Raw genomic sequence first — 22343 nt, 5'->3', positions numbered from 1 at the left:
TTAAAACATTTTCAGACTGTTTTTGGTAAACAGGGACAAATTTTAAACTCCAACGTAATAATAGTTTATAACGGACGTTTGTTGATTATATGCGGATATTTTAAATCAAATTTTATTGAAAAATGAAATTTCTTCTCTCTATACTGGTTATTCATTGGTAACTTTGAATGTGTTGCTTGCAAACAATGATAACTGTAGAGAAAAAACGATCTGAATGCTTTAATGGTACGTCTGCGTGCACTTCGAACAGAATTTGACAAACAGAAGAATGTTCTCGAGGACCTAAAAGAAGAACTTTAAAGAACTTAGACAAAAATACATCTTCAGAAATAGCTGAAATTAAAGGTATTCTATCAAAATATTTATTATAGATGACAGTACTTATTAAGGGGGCCTCAATCTGAGGTATAACTTGACAGACTGGGTCAAAACTTTTTTTTCAAAAATATTTAAACCATTTGATTTAGGTCTTATAACCAATATTATGTACAAAATTTCAAATCGTTAAAAGATGTTTCTCTACCTTTTTCAATTGTTATTCACATTTAATTGAACAACATTTTTCAAATATTGAAAAATTTAAACTCAAGTCGGTTCTTGAAAATTGCTCTAAAAATTTCAATTTTTTCTGTATAAGACTGGAGTATATTTTTACATATATTTCCATTTTAAGGGTGTCCCTCTTTGATATATGGTAAAATTTTTCAAATTTTATGTTTTTAAAAAGGAGCTACTTAAAAAAAAATTTAATGCATTGAAAATTTTTTAAAAATAATAAATCATACTTTAAATTAAAGAAATAATTTATTATACAGGTTGAAGAGAAATTACTGCAAAATCATTTAGATCACTAATTTTCATGCTTTTCGAAGAATGTTCATAAAATATTATCCAATGACATCTTGTTTCGTCTGCTGTAAGGTTACTTTGCACAACCTTATTTGCATTTTTATTTTGTTTTGCAACAGTTTAAAAAAAAAACATGAAAATTTCTTTTTCGACAAAACCATGGCATTTCATGCCCATGGAACTATTATTTTATGTGGCTTCACAGTTATAGCAAGTGTTACTACAACACTTACCAGTGTAGGGACTTGAAAATATATGTTATATTTCCTCTTCCCGGTCTGCTTAAAGAAATAAAGATGGTCCCATCATTTATGTGCCAATTATACATATTATTTAACAATTCCTTTTGAAAACATCCTCCTAAATCAAATTCTGCTACAAAGTTATTCAGAGACAACTTAATGATTTTGAAATCTATGGGGATTATACCCAAACATTTCAAGATACTACTAGAGAGATGTTTTTTAAACAAAACACTGTAACAACCCAAAAATTTCACAAACAATAAATATCCCAATCATTTGAAGTTTAAAAAATGGTGTTTTCTTATTTTTCTATAACTTTTAAGGTAGCTCGCTAATTTCCTACAGAAATTGGATAACACATAGATCTTGATGTTTTGTTGGTATGCAAACATGTACATATTTAAGCTTTATTCTGTAAACAAGGAGCGTTAGTATGATGTCTAAGAGCCCCCTATAGGCGGCGGCAGAATTGCGTCTTTTTATCCGTAAAACATCATGTTCTTCATTTAAATTTTAAAATGTTCACTAGTGTATGCCTTTATACTGCTTTCTTCATTTTATCTTTGCTACTTACTCGTATACTTCGATTTTACATATAATTTTCCTCCGTTTTGACGTACACATTGTTAAAATATCGCGCGTCATGGCAATACCAGTTGTGAATTTAAAAAAAAAATGGCATGTAGTTAAATAGTGAATGAAAATATTTATTCAACAATTATATAGGGTTAATGCGCAAGATATTTTGCTATCACTGTTTTAAACATGTCTTTTCGGTTCTCTCAAAAATGGATTTAAAAAGCATTTAAATACTCGTTTTAATCAAAATTTGTGGAGAATACATGTGCTAATGTCAGAAGAGGATATTTGTGTAACCAATCCGGACATAAATGTAAAATTGAACGATAAAAAGCACTGCGAATATTCGCCATTGAATGACAACGTGGATGTGTGTTTACCATATTAGGGGAACCAAACGGGGACCTAAATAGTAGGGTTTCTAGTGTAGAGGATTTCATTGTTTTTGGTAAATATTAAGATCAAATCATAGATTTATTAACTACTAAATACAAACGTATCTATTCCACATCGAGTAAACAAAGATACAGCTATTGACCACAATGGTAGGCGACTTATATATCTATGTCTATCTACTGGGTTACAAATTGCAAATGGCCGTTTAAATAACGAACCAGGAAAATGTACTTTTGTTATCACCGAAAATAATTTACTATTAATCTTTTTAGACTTTGAAACTGTGTCGCAGTTCAGTATATGAGATCATGTTGCTATGGAGTTTAAATTTTCGCTACGTTTAGCAGACGACAATATTAGCACGTGCACGAATTCATCGTTTAACACAGCTCCCTTGACCTCTAAAATAGTATCGGATGACAAAAAAACAACATATTTTTCGTGCATAGGTCAATATTACACAAGATCACATTATCGAACGCGCATCTCACGCACCAAATAAATGGCTGATAGTGCGCATAAAATCTTCGATAATCTTACACAAAACATGTAACCATACACACTAGAAAAACAAGCAAACATTGGTTGCTAACTTCGTTTCGGCAAAAAAATGAGTTTAAACGCGCATATTATATTTTTGATCTTAAACAAAACAAATGAAAACATGGGTTTGTTCATGTGTGCTTGAACTAAGTATAATAAAGTGAAGAACAAAACATTTAATATGTGGGACAGAAAGTTAGCAATTTAGCTAAATCTCAACCTAGACAATTTTGGAAAAACACCCGAAAATCTTTTAAAAAAAGGCACCATTAAAGGCTGATAATCTTAATCTCGATAGTTTGTTTAACCATTTTAAATGCATTTTTGGTAAGGATCCGCGTTATTTGTGATTGTGCATTTATTTACAATTCTATAAACCAAAGCTACTTTTAACTTTGAATGCGTTATAATTCGTTGGATATTTGTAACAAAATTAGAATATTTCTTTCGTTTTCAACGCTAGTTTTAAGCTTTTTTAAGGTTAGGTTAGCTGCTGTTTTTTTTCGGAAGCTCTGTTCATGATCTTGAATTTCAGCATAAAAAAATACAAAAATAAGTTTATTTTACAGTTTGGTTGGCCTTATATTAAATTTTTGATGTGAAAAATGGGGGGGGGGTGCATGAGGCGACCGACATAGAACTGTAACATCTTGTATTAGGCGTGAAACATTCAACAAACCTTTCCGCATTTTACGGAAAACTATGACGCGTACCTCTAGCTGTATTTAGAAAAATAAACATTATTAAATATTGGATAAAAATACATGTATGTAGGGTGCATTGACTCTTAACTAATTCAGCAGACCTATACGTTTCTAAAAGCTGACGCTGAGAGTGGGCCATAACTAGGCTGCTCAAGCGAACAGTATTTTAGAAGTAAATGGATTAAGCTATGTTTGGAATCAACGAACGGATGTGAATAATATACCGTTACAGTTGATAAAACAACGCATATTAGTTACATATTATCAAAGCTGGTACTCAGACATAAATAATTTGCCACGCCTCCAATCTTACTGTATAATTAAACATAATTTTCAGACAGAACATTATTTAGATTACATTAAAGAGAGCAAGTATAGGGTTTCAATATCAAGAACTTAGCACATGTTATTTTATAGAAATTTATTTATAGAAAACGGACGTAACGAGAATATCGCGTTAACAGAACGTCTTTGTAAAACGTGTAATATTATAAAAAAAAGCAGAACCTGAATTTTACTTTATTAGCTCGACTACAAGTATATAGAGAGCTGTCCTACTCGCCCCGGCGTCGGCGTCCGCGTCCGCGTCCAGATTTCAGATTAAAGTTTTGGTGCAGTAAAATATTTTCCACTATAACTTTGTCATTTCTTAAGGTATCAACTTCAAACTTCAAATATATGTTCCTTATCCTCAACCACATCTTATGTGACAAAGTTCATAACTCTAGCACCAATATTTTCAGATTTATCTCCCCTTGAACTTAGAATTTTTCTTAAAAAATACTATTTTTTATTGTTACTTCTTTATTTCCTAAGGGATCAAGTTCATACTTCGAATAAATATTCCTTATCATCAGCCAAATCTTATGTGACAAGATTCATAACTCTAGCACCAATATTTTCAGATTTATCTCCCCTTGAACTTAAAAAATACTATTTTTTCTGTTACTCCTTTATTTCTTAAGGGATGAATTCATACTTCAAATTAATGTTCTTTATCATCGACCACTTCTTATGTGACAAGGTTCATAACTCTAGCACCAATATTTTCAGATTTATCTCCCCTTGAACTTAGAATTTTCCTTAAAAAATACTATTTTATTGTTACTTATTTATTTCTTGTTTTGCTTGTGGTATTTTATTTCTATCTATTCGGCATCTTTTTTGTTGGGTGGTTCCATTATTCCTCACTTGAATACTGTTGAATCACCCTTAGGATATGAGGCCTGCTTTTTAAATTTGTCTTTTGACGTTATATCTGTGATATGCAGGCTTCATAACCTCAGATCCCTTTTCAAAATTCCATTTTATTTAGTTCCGCCCATTGTTTTTTCGTTTAGGGCGCACGCACTTTTTTACTTGGGGACCATATGCCGCTTTTCATGGAATGGCCCTAACGTGTCACATTGAAGGTTCCATGATAACCACCATATGAACACATCTGCAGATGTTTCAAAATTCTAAATTTTACCAGTTCATGTTAAATGTTGAATTCTGCTTAAGCCGGTGCTAGGGAGCGTGGACGGTAGTTTGCACTTGACAGTACCGTCCATGAATAGGCTCATTCAAATCGAGCCTGCAACATTTTCAATTTTGCCGCGTTGGGCTTTCTTTAAGGATTCTTATTTCACTCTATTTCATATTTCAAATATAATTTCCTTATCATCATCCTTTATTTATGTGACAAGGTTCATAACTGTAGCACCAATATTTTCATATTTATCTCCCTTTGAACTTAGAAGTTTCCTTAAAAACATTATTTTTTACTGTTATTTATTTTATTCAGGACGGATTTTGAGAATTTGGCTCCCTATAAGATGCTAGAGGCATTTTGTAGTACAAGTGGTGTCTTGGTGTATTTTACCTATTTAAGGTATGCTGAATCCGATAAAGGTGGATACCAAATTGAAAAACTTGATCTTGACCATTGAAATGGCCATTTAAAATGACCCAAATTTCTTTATCGTAAATGGATGATATATCAAATAAAACTGTTAAGGAAAGGAAAAGCCTGAAATTTCTCACAAAGCATGTTTAGGTATTTACAAATTAGACACCAAAACAGAATAAAAAAAACCAACAAAACAAGCCAATGTGGCCGAAAAACCCAAGATGGCAGACATTTCTTTATAGGCCAATATAATAGTAATATAGAAGTAATATTAAAGATAGTACTGAAAACTTTAAAGGGACTCCACTGAGGTTTTTTGACATGATGGGACTGAAAATATTTTTTCCAGATAATTGTACCATTTGATGAAGGTTAAGACCACTTATCTTTGTGCAAAATTTCAGATCATTCGCGCACACCGTTTTTCCAGAATAATTATTCAAATTGTAAAAAACTGACCCAAACTGAAAAACGTTTAAACGTTTAAACGTTTTTCACTCAAATTAGTCTAAGAAAAGCATAAAAATAAGATTTTCAATTTATTTCAAAGTATATTTCTTAAATATATTTGCATATATTACTGTTTAAAGTGCCCCAGCTCATTTATGTAAGAAATTCAAATGTTATGTTTTTAGACTTTTAATCCTCAGTGGAGTTCCTTTAAGGCATTTACGCAACACTACAGTCTTTCCTGCCCTATCTGCTAGATACAGAGCTTTTATGCATTTTATCTGGCACTCTATGCAAGCATATAGAGTGGCTACTCAGATGCCTACCTACACAGCGTGCGTATGCGTGCAATATATATTAATTACTCTGAGTATTCTTTGGTTTTGGTGTTCATTTTTCTGTTATCGATCGTCGTTTTCGTTCTTCTGTTATCGATTCTCGTCGCATTTTATTGCTGTGAGTTCTTCTGTTACTGGTCGTGACTTTCGTTCTTCTGAAATCGGCCCTGGCCTCAGTTCTTTTGTTGTTAGATGTTTTGTTTTTCTGTTATCGGTTCCGTCTTCTTTCTTCTCGTTTTCCTGTCATTGTTTCTCGTATCTTTTCTTCTGGAATCAGTCCTGGTCTCCGTTTTTTTGTTGTTAATTTTTTCTAATCGGTTCCCGTCTCTGTTATCGATCACCGTCTCCATTCTTCTGTTATCGGTCCTCGTCCCTATTTTTCTGTGTTATCAATCCTCGTCTCCGTTGTCTTGTTGCCAGTTCTTCTGTTATCGGTCGACGTCTCTGTTAGTTTATTTTCAGTTCTTCTGTTATCGGTCCCTGTCCTGTTATTCTGTTATCGGTCCACGTCTCTTTTCGCTTGTTGTCAGTTCTTTTGTAATCGGTCCCTGTCTCTGTTCTTCTGTTATCGGTCACTGTCTCTATTCTTCTGTTAGCGGTCCTCGTCTCTGTTCGCTTGTTGTCAGTTATTGTCTCCGTTCTTCCTTCTGTTATCGGTAGTCGTCTTCGGTCTTGTACTTTCGGTACTTGTTTCCTGTTCGTTAAGGTCTTCTCTTGTTTCTATCGTTGCCGTCATTATGCGTCTATGTCCTGGTTTTGTCAGTCTTGTAGTCATTCAGTGGAGTAGCGGGGGATCGAACTCACGACCCTTGATTTGTAGGCAGGCAGTGTTACCACTGCACCATAGCGCCCGCTCTGAATAATAACCATTTTTGAAAATCCTTTATACATAAAATACTATTTCAATGGCTCAACAAAGGGTGTATTACAATTATATTTTAACACGTCCACTATGTAGCCAACCCACGTGACTTTTATATATGGTCAAAGAAACTATTACTCCATTTTTTACAAGTAATATTTTTATAGATAACTTTGCTGTTACTATAAGATATCCTGGAAATTTATTGGAGGGTACCCGGAATTCTAATGTATATCAAATGATGTGATAATCTTCTTGTAGAATTTTCTCAAAACCGTGACTGAATTCCAAAATTTTCGATTGGTAATTTGAATGAATAGAAGTAAGTTTTCTTCTTTTTATTACTTTTGACACTTAAGTTATTCATTAATTTCAGCTTTGCTTTTCTCTAAACAGACTGACATTGTCAGAATTGTCAGCAAAAATAAAATTGAGGTACCACATGGGGAAAATCTTAAGAAAGTAGTTTCGTCATTGAAAAGTGTGAAATTATATTTTTATAATTTTCACTGTGAAATTATCCAATATAATTTTCACGGATAAATTAGTAATCCACTGAAAAGCATAAAATATAAAACTATAAAACTAATGTTAGTGATAGTCATATCTGCTAAAAATGTAAACGTCATCGTTACTTCCGCAGTAGCACAGCCGGTTAAGTGATTGACTGATGTGTGAGAGGGCTATGGTTCGATTCCTACTGTTGCCTTTTTTAAGGCCTGTTTTTTGGTTTTTGTGTGTGTGTGTTTTTGTTTTTTTTTTATCATATTGAATAATCATTTGATTTTAACAAGAATAATTAATTGCATCATAAATATTATTGTATAATATTTTTAATGACCTATTTTAGTATTTTTAAGCGGCCATTTTGAATTGACCTTTTGAAGGTCAAGGTCAATTTTATTTTCTTGGTATCCACCCTCATCGTCTTCAGCATACCCATATTAGGTTAAACACTCAAGATACCACTTGTACTATAAAATGCCTCTAGCATTCATATTTTCTTAAAATCAGTCCTGTCTATTTCTTAAGGGATCAACTTCATACTTCAAATATATGTACCTTATCATTAACCACATGTTATATGACAAGGTTCATAACTCTAGCACCAATATTGCAAGAATAATCTCCCCATAAACTTAGATTTTTTTACTTGAAACATGTTATTTTTACTAAAACATTTTTAGTTTTAAAGGTATCTTCCTCAAATTTCAAATACTTATTCCTTATCATCAATGACATTTTATGTGACAAGGTTCATACCTCTTGAAGCAATACAGGTTTATCTTTCTTTGAACTTAGGATTTTCTTTATGAAATATTATAACCTATTTACTTTTTAAGGTATCTACTTCAAACTTAAAATATATATTTCTCATCATTACACACATGTTGTGTGACAAGGTTCATAAATCTAGCATGACTATTTCCAGAATTATTCCCCTTAATCTTGGAATTTATGTTAACATTGTTATTTTTTTACTATAACTTATTATATAATTATACATAATTTATTTTTCTTTCATAGTTTTGTCTTCCTAATTGCGTCCAGTATTTTATTAGTCGAGCTTCGCTGTCTTCTGTGACAGCTCTTGTTTTTGTATGTCCTAAATATCGCGAATTGAGAACAAAATATTTTCGACAGTATTTTTGTCATTGGCTTTCGATACATAAATTTTACTCAATTCTTGAACTCCACAACTGAAAACTCTATTAGTAATTAATCGAAATATATATGTTTTGCCAATAGAAAAAAAAAATTCATAATTTGATTATAAACCCCCATATTATACTCTTGTTATTAATTTGAAAACAACAGCTGGCATGATAAAATAAATACATGTACACTAAAATTTATTAAAATGTGAAAAATACTCTGTACTTGCCAGACTAATATCTTTTTTTTGCTATAAACTTTGTAAAAGAGTTTTATGCACAATAAATTTATGTTATGTAATGTTAAATATAAAATAAAGGGTTAGTAAAACGCAATGACTTTGGTGACGTTAAAAGATGTCGGAGAATATACAAACTAACAATATTCTTGCGTCAAACATTAAAATTCATACAAAGTCTTGTTGATTCTTTTTTAATTTTCAATGAAATGGATGCGCTAAATGAGCCAGTTATAATGTTTAATCCGACTTTTATTAATACCTTTCTGATTTTCCGGATGCAATATCATTCATCTTTCAATTTAGTTTTTTAAAAGGGTTTTTGCTAACCATTTTTTTAGTTTGTGCATTACATAGACTTATTTTATTGACTGGATAATAGGTTTATAAATTAGTAAATGAACCCTTCTAAACTCGGACACACTGTATAACCAAATTCGGAACTGCCTCGGCTATTATCTATAATATTAACCTCGGAAACAATACGGATTGAAAGTAGTTCTACCACGTGGTTTACAGATGTAAACAGAAACAGAGATAATGTAAAACGAATGTATATATTTGACATCTAATGTCTGTTCCGGTTCTCTTATGCTTGAAATATGTCTGACAACAATTTGTAATTTAAATATGCCCACTGATGTTCAATTTTAAATAAATCCGACCAAATGTCAACAGGTTGGTTTTTTGTACTTTCGGTTTCTACAGCCATATTAGTAAATATATAAATAATGTTTTGTTTGCTTTTGTACCTGTGAATTCACTTATTTTATGTGGACTTTTACTACATATAGTGGAAATAAACGTGTCAACAACTCCCAGCATTAAATTACTATTTGTTTACATGTTTAGTTTCTTAGCGTAGGTTAGACCGGAATACCGCATCCGTTCTGTGTATTCATACTATTGTGTTCGAGGTCCTTATCCGAAGACTGACGGAAAGGGCCGAGTAGTTGCGATTGTGTATAACCACTATCCTATTCGAATATACGTATACTTAATTACCCCCTTTTTACTTAATTATCGCATGGTTTGGAACTTTTTCTTTGTTCTTACTAGCCCACTATACTAAGTACACTTTCATTGAGGATTTGAAATATGTACTGAAATGTAACATGCCAGGGCACAAGGGAGGGAAAAGCACTGAAGATATCTTTTATTTGCTGATTTTTGTTTCAAAAAATTAACTGCGATTAAACAGCTATAATATATGAAACTCGTTGGTTACGGGGGTATAACACTGGCTCGCGTGACATCTCGGAATGTTTCTGCAAAAAAATCGTCTCGGCCTTACGGGCTCGGCATTTGTTAGTAATCAGTATCATACCTCGGTATGGTCCCATCCACTGTTATATCCTCGTATCTAACTTGTTTTATTACGTATAACTTCTATATAGTGGCCCTCAAAAATTTTGTTTTTCCTAAAGATTTCCACTACATTTACATATGTAAATTAGCACCTCCAATCAAAACCAAAAATATTCGTTTCCAAAAGGGCATTGCTCTGCTGTATATTGCAATCAAATGCTAAATACAATTTTTAAATAACTTGCAATGTCTATTATTTCATAATTATTTCAAAATGATACCACCGAAAAAAATGTTAACGTTATCGTCGTATTCAATTTTTTGTATACAGTTTGATTAATAATAATAATAATAATGAGAAACAAAATAAATTAAAAACAAGAGCCATGTCAACATGGCCATCCCCCGCCGAATGTGTTTGCTCATTGGAAGAATGTATATGTAGTAGAGCGGAATAATTCCATTTTAAGATGTCTTTTGGTAATGAAAACTGATGGCTATAGTGATTACAGATTTGAAACCTATGTGAATACTGATGGCTGAAAATAACAAAGGGTAATTACTGAAAAATAATGCAGGGTATGTTATCATTCTTGTGTGCTGCATCCCTCCTCAGTAAAATCTATCCACCTATGAAGTTTCAAGTTGATACCTCAAATACTTTTTGAGAAAAAAATTGAATTGAAAAATTAAGAATGAAAAAGAACAAAGGGCAATAACTCAAAAATTATAAAAGGTAGAGTTATCATTCTTGTGCAGTGCACACCTCCTGAGTGAGATCTATGCACCTATGAAGTTTCATTTTGATATCTCAAAGGCTTTTTGAGTTATGCTCTGGACAAAAATTAATTTTGAAAAATAACAAAGGGCAATAACTCAAAAATAATGCAGGGTAGAGTTATCATTCTTAAGCACTGCACTCCTCCTCAATGAGATCCATCCACCTTTGAAGTTTCAAGTTGATTCCTCAAATACTTTTTGAGATAAGCTCTGGACAAAATAGCATGAAAAAAAGGGCAATAACTCAAAAATTGTATAGGGAAGAGTTATCATTTTTGCGCACAACATTCCTCCTCAATAAGATCTATCCACCTATGACATTTCAAAAATTATGAAAGGTAGAGTTATCATTCTTGTGCACTGCACACCTCCTGAGTGAGATCTATGCACCTATGAAGTTTCATGTTAATATCTCATAGGCTTTTGGAGTTATGCTCTGGACAAAAATCAATTTTGAAAAATAACAAAGGGCAATAACTCAAAAATCATGCAAGGTAGAGTTATCATTCTTGTGCACTGCACTCCTCCTCAATGAGGTCTATCCACCTATGAAGTTTCAAGTTGATAACTCAAATACTTTTAGAGATATGCTCCGGACAAAAATGTCGGACGGAAGGACGGACGGACGGAAGGTCGGACGGACGGAGACTATTTCTATATCCTCCGCCGAAATTTTTCGGCGGGGGATAATAACGTATTTATGTAAACAATAAAATGGACTTATCCGTTATCAATTTTCATTTGTCGCCATAGTGATGTAGTCGGTAAAGTGGTCTTAAGTTGATTTCGCAAGGGTTCCTGTTTGAGACACGGAATCATAATAAATTATCTTTATTATATTTTGAACTTACATACACAATAATTCTTACAAACATACAAACTACTCAACTTCTGCTAAGCACCACATGTTTGAGTGTGAATACTTTTTTAGATAATTTTATTTACGCCGTGTGAAAGGTTTTTAATTTTGATTTACTGAATTTTCAATTAGCAGGAGGACGAATTTAACCCTATAAATGAGTTTAAAATGATTTTGTGCTAAAGGAGAGGATAACCCCCCTTTTTGAAGATTTCAGAACATGCAGCGAGTTTTTAAAATTTGTTGTTTCTTTGTTGTTTTTGGACTTAATACGGTATGTGTGACCCGTGACTATCAATGACGGCTTTGTAGCGCCTTCTCATACTCCCTATTAGGTTTTTGATCGTTCTAACGGGTATGGCTGCCAATTATTGGACCAACATGGCTGCAAGCTCCTAAATAATTCTGGGTTGCAACTGACGAGCTGAAATTCTAACCTGCAGCTCATTCCACATGTGTTTTATTGGATTTTAGTCAGGTGAGTGAGCTGGCCAGTTCATTCGCTCGATAGACACCCTCTCTAGGTAGTCCTAGACCGCCATATGGGGGTGGTCATTATCGTCCATTAGAATGAACTAATTGCCGACTGTTCCAGCATACAACCTAACCTGGTTGTCAAAGATGTCATCTATGTATCGCTGACCTGTCAATGTGCCTCTATTTAGCACAACAGGTCGGTTCGTCCATCTCAGTTGATGCTTCCCAACACAATAACTGACCCACCTCCGTAGCGGTCATGCTCAGCAATATTTACCGTCTGAAACCGTCCACCTCGTCTTCTCCAGACTCTAGCACTCCTATCTGTGAAGTCTATGCAGAACCTGGAATTATCAGTGAACAACGTGTCTCCAGTGTTGCACAGTCCACCGTATATGCTTCATGGTACATTCAAAACGAGCCTGGCGATGTCGACGCGTCAAGGGGATAAGTAAGCAAAGTCTTGTCTTTATGCAGCTTTCTACGTACCGTCTGCGTGGAAACACGGATCCCACTTTATTTACAAGGTCATTTCAAAATAGGAAATTGCTGACGAAAACCTTGCACGACGTGCCTGAACGACCAAAAACCAATACTGAGCTGGTGATGTGACCCTTTACCGACCTCAAGCATGCCTCCGGGCGAGTATGCCGGTAACTCTCTCAGGCTCTAGTGATGACGGTATTTGTACACCATGCGCCTCACCAACCTTGCGGAAGGTTGCCATCTGCTGCACCATCCCTACAGCCCCCCCTCCCATAACTATGCTTCTCTGCTTCTCTCAAATGCCGCCTAATGTTAGTAATTGGCATATCGAAGTGACATATGTTAGAAATGTAAGCCACTAAATGTTTTTGTTTTGTTTTGGGTTTTACGTCACATCGACACAGTATAGGTCATATCGCGACGTTCCAGCTTTACTGGTGGAGGAAGACCTTAGGTGCCCTTCCGTGCATTATTTTAGGCACGAACGGGCACCTGAGTAGAACCACCGACGTTCCGTAAGCTAGCTGGATAGCTTCCTCACATGAAAGAATCCAAAGTCCCTGTCGGGATTCGAATCCACAGCGGTGAGGGGCAAGTGGTTTGAAGTAAACGACCTTAACCACTCGGCCACGGACGCCCCCACTAAATGACAATAAGCCGGTAATGTCGTCGTTTAACGAAAGACATGTGATTGCACACATCATCAAAAACCTGAAAATATAGTGGTTCATGCTTTCCATGCTACCTAGACGAGTTGTAACGGATTAGTCAACACGGATTCATGTTAGGGACTATCTCAAAACCTTGCTGAATCAGAATTTTTAAAATATTGGAAAGAAATCTGTTTTATACTTATGATAATATAAAAATTCACTTATGGTGCTTAGCAAAACGTTGAGTAATATATAATCTATACTTTGGTGATATTCTATTCATTGCAAGATATGTTACTTTTACTTAAATTTATTTTATTAACATTCTACTCTAAGGATATACTTTCGCTAAGTAAGCAAGAGTGTAGGTGCATAGATAAGGAGATTTTGAGCTTCTAGCTTGAACGAAGTACACGTTCTTAATGGCGCTTTGAAATTGTTGAGTGTATATGAAATAGTTCGTGCCTATGAAGATGTTGTCAGTGAAAACTGGTTTGTTAAATTCCCTCCGCTATACCATAATTGAGATATTGTTAAAAGCTGTGTTTAATCCAATGTTTAAATATATAAGAAGATAATACATATTTCTGTTATATATCACATCATTGTGTGCAGAAAACGAACTTCTCCTACAACCACATGTACACATGGATCCTACATATACCTCTCCAATACTAGGCAACTGCAAAATGCTCCGCTTAAAAACAAACAGTAAAGTATATCAATAATAAATACAGATTTGTCGCCGAACGCGGTTTCAGATCGCGCGCTAATGAACATGCGGGTTTAGAATAAACAAGAATATCTGTAATTATGTGAAATACGTGAGAAATTAAAACCAGAGCACGAGAGCGTGATTTCTATTTTAAATCTCACTTATTGCGAGAATATACATCATTGGTATTTAACTGCGAGAGAAAAGAGAATCTCTAATTGCTGTTAATTAATAAATACGTGTAGACAAGTTTTAAATGTATGCTTAATACATGTAATTACTACCAGTAAATCTTGTTTATGTACAAAACATTGTTGTCGATCAATTATTTTTTAAACATAAATGTTGACTTTATATTTCGTATAAAAAAGAAATTAATCTCAAAATTCTCTGACAAATTGATCTCTGCTTTCCGAAATTATTACATATGATAACATGACAGTTATGAAGTATCGAGTAATACGAAGCAATTTGACATAGCGGCTGCACCAGCTCTTTCATTCTTTTTTCTGATATTCTTTGTAAAATTTATGTTTGTACTTTTTTCCTTTTAGTCGGCTTTTCAATTTATCTTTCAATAATTACAATTGCCTTTCAGTGTCTCGAACTGTTTATTACCATTTGTTTTACTCTTTTCAGAGATTGATAACAACTTTTGCAAAAATTTGCAGACCGTCAATCACCGATCTGTTTTACATGTATATAAATAATTTCAAGCGGTTTATCGAAACACAGGCCGCTGGCAGCTGCTTACCTTCTAACAAAAGCGTCATGTTTCACTGTGAAAGCGTGTGTTCATGATAATTATTGTTAGTAAAAATAATTTGATTATACAAAATATGACTTGTAAAATTAAATGTTTGCTGGTGTGTACGTTTACTTTTGTTCTTTGAAATTAAAGCAGTATTTAATCAACAGCAGTCATACCAAGGTCGACCTTTTATGTATTCTTACCAACTAAAATTGGTTCACCCGTTTTGGTCAAAATTGGCATTCGGATTCGTAATTCCGGAGTCGCTAGTTCTATCTTCGGGCGAGCCATAATTTCTCCGTGACAATTAATCATCGTCCAAGTCATTTTCCCGATCATTCAGAAAGAGTAAGTAGGGTGCTTGAGCCCTTAGCACAGAGATTTGCTAATTGAAAGCCCTTTTAAGGGCTACCTCCTTTCATTTTTCCTCAGGTTACTGTACATTAATGTTCTCATTGGCGGCCATACATCGGATGGCCTACTTTTGGCTCAAAATCAATATAGTTGGCTAATACTCCGTGGTAATTGCATGGAGGTAAATTACTACCACCCTGTGCTTCAACCTTTAATTGCATGACTGGTGACATGTACTGGATCCGTACTCGACAGCTGTTTGTGCCTTTGTCGTAGGCTGTAATTAAATTTAATGTACTGTATGTCAGTACCGCTTCTGTATATCAGCATCCACTACTGTATGCCAGCATCCGCTTCTGTAAGTCAGCATCCGCTACTGTATGCCCGAATCCGCGTCTGTATATCAGCAACCGATTCTGAAAGTCAGCATCTGCTACCATATGCCTGCAACCGCTTCTGTATGTCAGCAACCACTTCTGTATGTCAGCAACCGCTTCTGTATGCCAGCATCCACGTTTCATTGTAAGCCGGCATCCGCTTCTAGATGTCAGCAACCGTTTCTTTATGCCCAAAACCACTTCTTAATGTCAGCAACCGCTTTTTTATCATAGCTTCCTTTTCTGTATGTAAGCATCCACTTCTGTAAGTAAGCATTTGCTCTTGTATGTCAGCATCCGCTTATGTAAGTCAGCATCCGCCCCTATATGTCAGCATCCACTTCTGTATGTCAGCAACGGATTTTGTATGTCAGCACCCGCTACTGTACGTCAGCATTCGATACCGTATGTCAGCATTCGCTTCTATGTGTCAGCATTTACGTCTGTATGTCAACATTTGTTTTTGTATTTTTGTATGCCAGTACTTGCTTTTTTATTTCAGCATTTGTTTTTTTAGGTCAGCATATGATTCCGTAGGTCAGCATCTGCTTCTTTATTTTAGCATATACTTCAGTAGGTCAATATCCATTTTGTCAGCATCCGAAACTGTATGTCAGCATTTGCTACTGTATGTCATCATCCATTACTATATGTCGGCACTTGCTACTGGCTGTCAGCACTTTCTTCTGTATTACAGCATCCACTACTATATGTCAGCATTCGCTACTGTATGTCAGCATTCGCTACTGTATGTCAGCATTCGCTACTGTATGTCAGCATCCAATACCGTAAGTCAACATCCACGACTGTATGTCAGTATCCGCTACTGTATGTCAGCATCCGCTACTGTATGACAGCATCCACTACTGTATGTCAGCATTCACTACTGTATGCCAGCATCCACTACTGTATGTCAGCATTCACTACTGTATGTCAGCATTCGCTTCTGTATGTCAGCATTCACTACTGTATGTCAGCATCCACTACTGTATGTCAGCATTCACTACTGTATGTCAGCATCCACTACTGTATGCCAGCATCCACTACTGTATGTCAGCATCCGCTACTGTATGACAGCATCCACTACTGTATGACAGCATCCACTACTATATGTCAGCATCCGCTACTGTATGACAGCATCCAATACTGTATGTCAGCATTCACTACTGTATGTCAGCATCCGCTACTGTATGTCAGCATTCGCTACTGTATGTCAGCATTCACTACTGTATGTCAGCATCCACTACTGTATGCCAGCATTCACTACTGTATGCCAGCATCCACTACTGTATGTCAGCATTCACTACTGTATGTCAGCATCCACTACTGTATGCCAGCATTCACTACTGTATGTCAGCATTCACTACTGTATGTCAGCATTCACTACTGTATATCAACAACCGGCTACTTTATGTCAGCATTAGCTACTGTATGTCAGCAACCGCTTCTCTAGGTCATAGGTCAGCATACATTTTGATAAACTTGATGATACATAACCGTCATAACTATGGCGTTATCTTATGACCTTATAAACTCGGGGATTGTGTTTGATTTACATACATTTGTTTTGTATTTTGGTCGTTTTCTTATTATAATAAATTATGTCTTTCTTTATTCATTCATTTACATTTTATGGAAAAGGGGTAACGTTAAGATAAATTATATGTTCTTTTTTCACCAGATTGTTCTGATATACTTTGAAATACAAGAGATGAAATAGTCGTGAAAATGACACAATTAATTGATATTTAAATTTAAATATGAGGTCATTTTTATCGTCATTGAACTATTTTATTAAGGATGTTAAAAAACTAATAAAGAGGTTCGTTAAGCGTGGAAAATATTGTTCCTTCTTCCTAACAGTTTATCATAGATAAAAGTGCATGTTCTCGACAATTTCTTTTATTACAGTCCTTTAACTACGTTACCGTCAAGTTTTTCTTAGAGATATTATCAAACTTTCTTATCTTTCTATTACTATATATCAGTCAGTTTATGGGCTCGGGTACATGAAACGCGTTTGATTCGATTTTATTTAATATAACGGCCATTTTCTGAGGAAGTGGTATGTTGAGCCGTCCATAATTAATATTAAACACGTGTGTATGGTATATTTTATAGAACAATAAACATTTCTGCATTTAAATTCTCGTTATTTTGTTTATTTTATCCTAAACTGTATATTTGTGTGACATTGATTGAGTTATAAAACTTCACGAAACTAACGAAAGGCAAAAACAGACAGACAGACACTATTTTCCAGTAGAGTGCTATAGTTCCAAACAGTTCTTTTGGAACGACTCGATAGTAGAATCGACCTTACCATTTCTAAATCGTGTCATCATGTTACCAGTGTAGGTTTTCATAAGCCTAGATCTGTTCGACTTTCCGTCCATGGCAATATGGTGCCCGCAGTAATTTTCATTGAAGCGTTTTCAAAATACTTTGGTCAATTGTTAATTCATTGAGATGACATACAGAGCTTTAATTTCAAATGCTAAATTATAGCGAATTGTCGAACAGGTATTTAAGAAAAGATTGCCAATTGCTTTATCTCTTATGTAAGTCACCCTTAAAGTATTGAATTATGAAAAATGATTGTTCTTACTGTATTTAGCATCATTATTATATTGTTATTTGTTTTTACCACTTACAACATTTAAAATTGAGCATGGATTTCAAACAGTTGTTTTGTTGTTGTTGTTGTTGTTGTTGTTGTTGTTGTTTTGTATATTTTGTTGTTCTTCTTCTTTTTGTGGAAGTTGTTTTGTTGCTGTTGCTGTTGCTTTGTTTGTTTTGTTGTTGTTGTTGTTGTTGTTTTTTTTGTTTTTTTCATAATTTTAATTTTTTATGTTTTGTCGATTTTGTTGTTGTTGTTTCGTTAAAGTTTTATTTCAAGAAAATACATCGCCAATATCTTGTTACCGTGGGAAAATGCTGCATGTACTTGGCAATCTAGATTTAGATTCAGGGCAAAATTTTATTAAATCTTTCTGTAATGATTGGGTAAAACTGCAGACTTAGCTCTTTCTGAATATTTATCTGCTTATCTCTCCTGTGTTGTGCAGAAATTCATCTAGCAAAGAGATTATACTGCTACAGAGCTAACGTTTTCATGGTAGTTCTTGTTATTTATTCTAGTATTCCAACGTGAGCAGTCGTATGACGTTAAGCCAATATGAATATGTAGGTGTGATGAAGGGAAATAATTGTTTATCAATAATCATAAAGGTCCTTTATTTCCTACTTATATCACTATGCACAGATAGATGCATATCAGAATAAGCTTCTTAAAAAGATCAACGATTTTTACAACAAAGATATAAATAAGGCAGCTTGTGTGTGTCATCTTTATCGAACAATAATTCTTCTTCAGTGTAAAACATATCATTAGCTATTTAAAGCCCAAAATACATGTACAGTAATTACTAAAATCATTGTAAAGTCACGGTTTTTTCATAAATGAATTAATATGTTCGAAAAGAGATTAAATAGAGTTGCCTTCTGTTAAATGCACATCAATTATATAACAACACAGGTGTAAGTGTTCCCGTACCTTACAAAATTTGAATTTATATTTTGCTCAGTAGGTTGAGCGATGATTTCACCATGCGCAATCTACGAAAGCCTAATAGGGTCAAATAAAATTTAAAACAAGAGCGATTAGTTATCACATGTGTCGCCACATGATGGCCAATTTCATGTTGGGACAAATTTTGTGACAGACGGACAAACAGACGGACAGTGCACAACTAGACTTGGTACTGATCATTCCTGTAAAGTTTGGATAAAATTGCACCAGTAGTTTATGAGGAGTAGTCCGGACAAGCTTTTGTGTATCTGGCAAAATACAGAAAAAACACCTTTTTATCAAAGGGCCATAACTCGGCCAAAAATCATTCAACCAGTAAACCCGTGCAATATGCGCAAGGACTTGGGCTACAAATTAATCCTGTAAAATATCATTGAAATTGCATTAGTGGTATAAGAGAAGTAGTCCGGACAATCTTTAAAAATAAAAAAATGTTAAAGGGCCATAACTCTGACAAAAATCATTGAACCGGAAATGCTGACAATATGCACAACTTAACTTGGTACTAATCATTCCTGTAAAGTGTGGATGAAATTGCACCAGTAGTTTATGAGTAGTAGTCCGGACAAGCTTTTGTGTATCTGGCAACACACAGAAAAACACCTTTTTTATCAAAGGGCTATAACTCTGCCAAAAATCATTCAACAGGAAAACCCGTGCAATATGCACAAGGACTTGAGCGACAGATAAATCCTGTAAAGTTTCATTGAAATTGCATAAGTGGTATAAGAGAAGTAGTCCGGACAAACTTTAAAATTAAAAATTATTTCTTATTTCTTCTTCATAAGTATCATAGATATATTGCAAGTAAAGGCAGATTTTGCAGATTAACCTTTGCCACATATCTTTTTAAAGATACTTCTTGTTATTTTTGTTTCTATCTTAATTGGTCTTCTTGATATGCCAATAGCACTAAGAAGCAAGTCATAACAGTACATATATAAAGTCGCAACATCTTAGCACAAAAATCAAAAGTGAGTCTTTGAATTGGCTTTATGATTTGTCCCCTTATTCTAACAAAGGTATCTGTATTTTTTTTATATTTTCAATAAATATGAAATTATGAGAATATATCTGTAAAATATCTTTCATGTATTCTATACTATTATGGATTATACTTGTTTCAATTAAATCATTTCATGATTAATTATTCAATTTTTAATTTTGACACACTCATCAGTTTATTTGTGTTTATTTTGGTGTGTGATATGCAATATTATTTACTTTTTAATTGCTATAAACCTTTGTTGCTGCAAATTCTCTTAGATAAAAAGCATAATTTTACATATTTCAGAGACAGTAGCCTTTAATGTGATGGATGCAGTAAGCTACACTGGTAGAGAAGCCATTAAATTCTCAAATATTGTACTGAACAAAGGCGACTCGTACGACAACGATACGGGGAATTTCACAGCGCCCATTGCCGGGATTTATCAGTTTAATGCGCATATTTGCATTAAGAAAGGTATTCGTGAAGTAAATTATTACATAAAGGTTGGCAATAAATCGATAGTTACCGGAGAGTTCTTTGTACCTATTGAAGCCGAAGATAGAAAATGCACGTCCTTCAGCGCAGCTGCGTTGGTTCCAAAAGGAGACAGTGTTCGAGTTGGTGGAATGCTTGAATCTTCTTTAGATGAAAGTGATAATGACCAATGTTCTTTTTCTGGCACTTTGATACAAAATGTTTAGCAAAAATTGTGCGATTACAATATACTTTAGATTCATTGTTCTGTGATTATCAAATAACATGAAACGTATATTCCTGTTGAAAACGTTATTAAAACAAATGACTCTCATAAATTATGTATTTAAAGGATAATAAAATCATACAAGACCAAGTCCAATCCAACACATCTTCTTTAACTTCAATTATTATTATATGTTTAATAGCTTTTTAGATATTTTAGAATAACTTGTGTTAGAAATATGTGGTACTTAAAAAACCCAGTATGACACAATATGCTTTTATCTTTATTTCTCAAAAAGGTTTTAATTATAGTGTCCTATTCTAGTTCCAAAAGAGTTAGTTACTCACTAGTTAGTTACTTTAATCATCATTTTGTTTTATATTACATGTCACCCGCTCTTCATATTATTTAAAATAAATCACTTATCCTTCATACAAAATATTCTTTCAGTTATATTTTTGAAATTTAAATTGAAACTGACCTCTGTTTGGACAAGAAACTGCAACAAACTGTACATCCAGATGACGGAAAGCAGATTGTTTGTTATCGAAGCAAAAATGTCAAAATATGAACATTTTAAAGCTATATTTCAATTTCTTTAAACTAGTTTACGTATTTGAAGAGGTATTTAAAAGAATAATTCAACGATAGATTTTCTGTTATCTTCTGGAGGCATGCTGCAATTTGAAAGAATTATAAAACATTACTGTGCATGTACAGCGTTATGAAATAAATCACAATGAAACTATTAAGCATGTTTAAGCATATAATTATTTCAGAATCCATCAACGAATTACAAATTTATATTGAAGACACAACCATCTATTCACAATCGTGTTTTTTGTCGTCCAAGTGTGATATTGACCTATTTAGTTAGCCGGTTTTATATCTTTTAACTGATCAGTTCACGATCATCTCGACTTCAACTCGAGCATTATCCGATCGCAACCCGATCAACTCGACCTCTGTTCGATCTGTTGTCCAGAATAACTAGACTACAACCAGACTGAAAAACGACGCAGATAGTTATTTGGCAATTCATGAGTTTAGGTCACAACAATATATAGATGTAAAATGATTGTGGTTGTCTAATTAGCTTTTACAAATCTAAAGACACATATTCTGACAAGAATAATGTCTAGAAAGAGCAAAACGGCGTCATGTAGTAAGAGTAGTACATGTGCGGTGGAGCAAGAAGTAAGCACAGATCCACCTGAGGAGATACCTATTGAAACGGAAGAACGTGTGCTAGAAAATACTGCTTCTTCTCGGGAGGAGGAACATGTCATAGTTTAGTTTAGTTGAGATCGTATAGGACTCACATATAGGTCAAGGTGATGAAAGATAATGCGGAATGTTTCGGGCATATCGTTTTCATAATGTATCTATTATTTGTTAAATTGAAAATTTAACATCTGTTAAATGAAAATTTAACTAGTTATACAGATTATTATCTGATACGAAAGTTAACAAAAGTTTTATAGATAAACAGATAATTATATATTATTTAACTGGTATGTGTCGACAGGACACTTTTTGGTGTATTTAG

The 22343-nt window shown here is 34.0% G+C and overlaps 1 protein-coding gene across 1 annotated transcript; it reads left to right on the top strand.

Moving 5' to 3' along the window:
- The first annotated feature begins 318 nt into the window (after nt 1–318).
- On the top strand, nt 319–22172 carry LOC132759612 (heavy metal-binding protein HIP-like). The gene is made up of 2 exons (XM_060751427.1): nt 319–345; nt 20398–22172. The coding sequence occupies exon 2, from the start codon at nt 20418–20420 to the stop codon at nt 20793–20795; it is 378 nt and encodes a 125-aa protein (XP_060607410.1). The 5' UTR covers nt 319–345; nt 20398–20417; the 3' UTR covers nt 20796–22172.
- The last annotated feature ends 171 nt before the right edge of the window (nt 22173–22343 follow it).

This window comes from Ruditapes philippinarum, unplaced genomic scaffold (assembly GCF_026571515.1).
Source record: "Ruditapes philippinarum isolate M1 unplaced genomic scaffold, ASM2657151v2 ctg3168_1_1_1_1, whole genome shotgun sequence".
In the NCBI taxonomy this organism is placed as follows: domain Eukaryota; kingdom Metazoa; phylum Mollusca; class Bivalvia; order Venerida; family Veneridae; genus Ruditapes; species Ruditapes philippinarum.
The sequence above is the reverse complement of the archived record's forward strand: the minus strand, read 5'-3'. Positions and strand labels throughout refer to the sequence as shown.

Coding starts and splice junctions, on each gene's coding strand:
- LOC132759612 (XM_060751427.1), top strand. CDS start 20,418: ATGGATGCAGTAAGCTACACTGGTAGAGAAGCCATTAAATTCTCAAAT.